This window comes from Nanorana parkeri, unplaced genomic scaffold (genome assembly GCF_000935625.1).
Source record: "Nanorana parkeri isolate BGI_ZX_2015 unplaced genomic scaffold, ASM93562v1 scaffold2330, whole genome shotgun sequence".
Lineage (NCBI taxonomy): Eukaryota > Metazoa > Chordata > Amphibia > Anura > Dicroglossidae > Nanorana > Nanorana parkeri.
In genome coordinates, this window is record NW_017308598.1 from 148,207 (window position 1) to 153,859 (window position 5,653).

Here is a 5,653-nt window from a genome sequence, read left to right on the forward strand (position 1 = left end):
GTTTGCACCATAGCACGTGCGCCCACACGAGTTGGCATGCACTGTGATGTACGCTGCAGTGAATGTTTGCATTTTTTGCACTGTGGTTTTTACATGCATCGTGTTTTTAGGCACATAGCTGTCTTTTGGCTGTAGCTCGATAAAAGGCTTCCTGTCTCATTTTCACTGTGCATTGGTGTGAACTGTCACAATACAAAACAAGGCTGTTTACCTTGTCTAAGTCTTGAGACTGTGCTGATCAACGCAGCCCAGTCCCCGTGTGTGTTGTAAAGCTGCAAATCAGTAAACTATAAGGGAGATTATAGCCCATTACATGAGTGAGCTTGGAGCGGTGGCTACTTTACAACACACACAGGGACCATTGAGAACAAAAGTTGCCACTAGGTAAGTCAGGTATTCCGATACCACTGCATTTTTTTGCCGCCTACAGAAAGAGTACGACACTGGCAAACAAAAAAAGTAATCAGCCAGGTATAAACCCTCCCACTGCCAGCATGCTTCAGTTTAGTAGAAAAGCAGTGCTTAGGAATTGATCATAAACACAGAGGAGTGGGACCGGGGTCCCTTAACGAAATTCAAAAAACATATTTTAAAAGGAGAACTACGGGGCAAACTTTTTTGCCCATAGTTCTCTGGAGGGTCAGGGGAGGACATATACTGTGTCCTCCGGTGACCCAAAACTTAGCATATAGCGGGCTATTGCCTGCTATATGCTGAGAGTGCAGAGCCGCACTACAGCAAGGATAGATCCTGACAATACAGTGGCAATCCACCCCGCTGGCTGATTGACAGCTGGCTCTGCCTCTCTAGAAGCAAGAAGATTTAAATTTGGAAATTAAAAAAAAACTACTTGTCTACTAGACTAGAGAGGGGGGAAAGTGAATGTACTCTTTAGGGCTGGTGCAGAATGTACTCTTTAGGGCTGGTGCAGACTTGGGCAATCATGTGTGGTAGCATACAGCAGTTGCTGCGCGGCCCAATTAATTTTAATGGGGTTACATCAGGATGACAATCGCTGAAAAAAGGTACATGCACCTTTTTCCCGCGACACGCACCGCGTGGTATTTCCAATTTCGATGCGCGATTGTACGGGCGATATTGCGGCGGGAAACCACGCAAACTGCCTGGCGCAACTGGGGTGCCATTGAAAAATAATGGCACTGCCAACGCGATTGTGTGAGTTTCTGTGACCGCCCGGCCATATGTGCGGTTTCTGGTAGCCCACTACGCTCACACAAAATGCCCTATGCATGTGTTTATTTGCGCAGATTGTGGAGGCAGTGGGGGAGACACAGGTCGCAGAGGACGCGGCTAGGGGGGGAGGGACACAGGCTGCGGGCCCGGGGGGGGTTAGGACACACAGGTCGCAGCCTGCCGGGGGTGGTGGGATTTACGACACAGGTCGCAGAGGCCCTCAGACCCTTTGGGAACACTCAGGTGTGAATGATAGACCAAATGGTACAGCCACAAACTGGCAGGGTTGAGTGTCCACTGCAAAACAGAGAATGTTGCTGCACTGGAAATATGTGGACATGCAGGTACGTATCCTTTATGTCTACCAAGGCTAGAAAGTCTTCCTGATGGATGGAGGCTATAATAAATTTGGCAGATTACATATGGAACTTCACCATAGGACACTGAAGACTTTAAAATCCAGAATGAGGCAAATGCTGCCTTTCTGGTTTTGGGAAAGTGAAAAGGTGGGGGTAAAAAACTTCAAACCTTTCACTGCTGAACAAGGGCAGTGACTTCTTGATCCAACAGGCCTGCCAGGGCAGCACAGAGGTCTGCTAATCTGTGCAGAGAAAAAGGCAGTTTGGACAGCATTGCACATGGTGGGGGGAGAGTAAGAAACTCTTCTTACTTAAGGCCCCAGGACACTACGTTCAAGTACCCAGGCATCAGATGCTTTCTGTTTAGGTGTCTGCAAAGACTAACAGATGTGTCCCCACTGTGGAAAGTGCTGGGCAAACCTTCATGCTGAAGAGGACTTGTTTGCAGGTTTGGTTTGGGATTTCAAGGCCCAAGGTTTTTGCACGAATCAGAATTCGGGACGAGTTTGAAAATTGAGAAATAAAGAACTCTTTTTGGCTTGAAGAGCAGAAGAGGTCTTCCATTTGGAGGGTTAGCTTCTTTTGCTGGGGCAAATGAGCATTTTTACCTCCTGTGAAAGTATCCAAAAAGGCACCATAAAAAAGTACCCCCCTCAAAAGGAATGCAAAGTGCTTCCTACATGCCTGTTCAGTAGACCAACATTTTAAGTCAAAGGGTCCTCTGCAAACATACTTACGGAAGTGTACCAGGAAAATGAATAGTTTTCCCAAGTAGTAACTTGTAATTATGAATGCAACACGCTGTTCCATTTTTAACAAGTCTTGCACCATGTCAATAAGAACTGATATGGTATATTTAAAGCTGGCAGTAATGCAGCTGACTGCTATTCCTCAGGAGTGGGCTTATTGAACATGGAATTATAAAATGCTCATCATATAGGTCATCAGCAGCAAAAGGCCTGAGCCTTTTGCTGCTGATGACCTATATGATGAGCATTTTACTACAATGGTTGGAGCCAGCAATCCTAGTGGAAACGTCATTCTTTAAACGCTCCCCGGCCAGCTGTTGTAATTAAAGAGCCAGCCAGGAGGTTCCTGGATGTAACAGGCCGCCTAGAGACAGCCTGTTAGCCCCACCCACTCGTGCGCGCAGGAAACTGTCAAAATTTAAAAACAGGCATCGATGCCTGTTTACATACAAGCGATAGAGCCGACGGATCGCTTGTATAAGGTGACGATCGGGGACCCCTGATGTCTCCATAAAGAGGTTTCACATTGGTGTTAACACTGTTGTTTGCCTGCAGAAGGGACTATCTGGTCCCGAAACATCACTTTGTGTATGTGACATCATGCTCAGTCAATAAAAGAGATTGACTGCTATCTACAAACGGAGTGCGAGTGACTATGGTATTTTGCATAAAGAGGACCCGTCACATCCTCTTTGCTGTCACATAGGGGGCTTCTTAGTCCCCTGTGTGATAATAAAGTAGAAAAAAAAATATCAAAAGTATATAATATCTGACTGTGCAACGGGAACCTCTCAATCACTTTCAGGTGAATACCTTATTTCCCCTTTCTTAATTTTGCTTGGACTAGCAGAGCGTGATCGTCTACTGCGGCTTTTGCTCCTGGATCGCCTTCTTTCACGACTGCGGGTTCTTCTTCTCTCTCTGCTACGTTCCCTTTCTCTGCTTGGTCGGCGGCTATAAGTAAAACACACACAAAAAAAATATTACACACTGTAATTACACACTATAGACGAGTGGACTGCAGTTTAGAGACTACCGCAGTCCACCAAGGCAGGAACATCCAGCTGGATTCTCATTACCGTAGTTCTTTTTTCACCAGAATGTGAAAGGCATCATCTCCCGTTAGAAAAAAGACATTATTATGAAGACTGTGACACGCTGCACGCGAAATAGTGGTGCGCGGATCATGGGCAGTGTATCATGTAATTTTCACTCCGGCCCATCAAGAGCTCACACAGCTAAGCGTGCAGAGATGAAAAATGTAATTTTCAACCAAATGGCTTCTGCATATAAACCCACGCATCAGGATGCGAAGTCCATTCGGTTGTTAAATGCGAGCCGATTGGCTGAAGATAGTATTTCATCTGTCCTCGCTTGGCTCACACACTGCATGCGAACGTCCATGCCTCACAGCTTTGCTCCACACGACTTCGTATTGAGTGTGCTACGGGCTTTACCGTCAAACGTTCCCGTGAGGCTCAAAGACAGCATCAAAGAGAGATTAACTCTTGCCATTTAAATGACAGAAAATTAGAAGAGGTAAAAAGCTCCTTCATTAACAAACTTGCAGTTAAAGGACTTCTTTATATTGGTTAAATGAGAAAAGGTCACATTTGCAAATACGACAGCCTGCCTTGAGTCAATAGACAATGGAGGAGCTGCCTGATCTGGCTTAAACTGCAGTCCTTGAAAGTCTTCCCCTGATCTGAGGTCTGGAAACTATAGATTGTAGGGGAAAGGCAGAATACAGCAACTGGGCTCAAATATAATATTATTGTTAGCCTTTAAGGTAAATCACAGACATCAGATGATGGTTTGACATTCCTACTGTTGCAAAATCCTTTAATAAAAAATTTTGGAATTACCTTGGTGTACTTTTAACTGTCTTGGGGAAGAGGGTTGACAAAAGATACTTTATTGTGCTGGCCCTATCTAGGGCGAAAACATTAGGGGCTGATTAAATGCATTCAACTTGGCAAAACGCTACTTTCTCTAAGAAAAATCATCCAGGGCTGACTGGTGCAGTCAGCCCTGGATGCTTTTTCTTAGAGAAATACACAGGAAGATTATTACCTTATGTCTAGGTCAACCTTCACGTGTTATGTTATGTATCAGATTTTTTTTAATCATTTCAACTAGAGTATGCCTTGTAGGAAAAGGAGAGGTTGGAAAAGTTCTAAGATTACTTTGTGGTATTAAAAAAACAATAAAAGTAGTTTAATCTTAGGAAGAAACTGCTTCCTACCCAGGACGCTTTCTATCTCTGGAACGTGATCTTCTGCGATCTCTGCTGCGTGATCGTTCCCTTCTACGATCTCTGTCACGCTCCCGGCTTCTGGATCGGCGGTCATCTCTTTTGGATCTCTTATCAGGTGGTGAGCGGCTCTTTGACCTGCTGCCAGAGCGGCCACGTGATGATGAGCGTTTTCGGTAATGTCTAAATCCAAGAAATATACAAAAATTAATTTATGGTGTGATATCAAAGTATGTAAACCCAAAAACAAAAATGTAGTATATTGTAGCTTACCAGACTTTAAATGTGATGGCTGAATTCGTTTTTCTTAGCCTTTTTTTGCCTTTGGTTTCACCTGGTGATCCAGCCAGTAATTAAGAGAACTATTAAAATTAACAGGACACTCTCACCCATTTTTCTTTTTTCAGGGCCACCTGGTAGGGGTGACCTCTTTCCCTAGCCTTATTTAGGAGATCTATTCACCACTCCATCGTACAGCTGTCCTTTCAAGGAGGCCCGGGATGCTACTGGATATGAATATCCACAACATGCCAGCATACCTAGGGAGTATGGATGGCCGCCAACCCATTCAAGGCAATGCAGATGAGAACTCTGAGCCGAACCAAATGTGAGTAAGGGAAAGCTCAGCTAGTGTCTATATGCACTCGGGATGGTTGCTTCACCTCCAGGCAGCTAAGAAACCTCAGGGAAAGAGATGGGGATGGAGGGTCCCATATTTAGCAAAATCCCAGAAAAGGTTAATCCTGGGACAAGCCCAGGCATGCAACCACTCTAGGTCCACTGTCCCCGATTCACAGTGCAGCATACACTGGGAGGCCCCTGCAACTATCAGGCGGGCGTATGGAAAATAACAAAACAGTTACGATGCCCCTGTTAGGCCAGAGGAAACACAATAAACTGAGGTGGTGTGGCGGCACCACCCCTTTTATTTGTCAGGGGGATATTTCCCAAAAGCCCCCCAACAGTAAAATAAAATAAAACACAAACCCTCCCCCACATAACATGCACATGCACCATACTGTGGTATATGCCATGCACATGAGCTGTGGTGCGTTGTTAGAATGCATCACAGTGCTTGATTTCCCCATCCCCCCCCC

At 45.2% G+C, this 5,653-nt stretch overlaps 1 protein-coding gene across 2 annotated transcripts in view; it reads right to left on the reverse strand.

The window, feature by feature from the left end:
* Nucleotides 1-5,653, reverse strand: part of DDX46 (DEAD-box helicase 46) — a 121,275-nt gene that overhangs the window by 110,553 nt on the left and 5,069 nt on the right. The window contains exons 2-3 of one of the 2 annotated variants that reach the window (XM_018573315.1): nt 4,548-4,739; nt 3,116-3,256 (exon numbers count right to left, since the gene is read on the reverse strand). In XM_018573315.1, coding sequence (XP_018428817.1) covers nt 3,116-3,256; nt 4,548-4,739 — 333 coding nt within the window. Of the gene's footprint in view, nt 1-3,115; nt 3,257-4,547; nt 4,740-5,653 lie in introns of those variants that run through there. The other variant, XM_018573316.1, reaches the window with a different exon arrangement.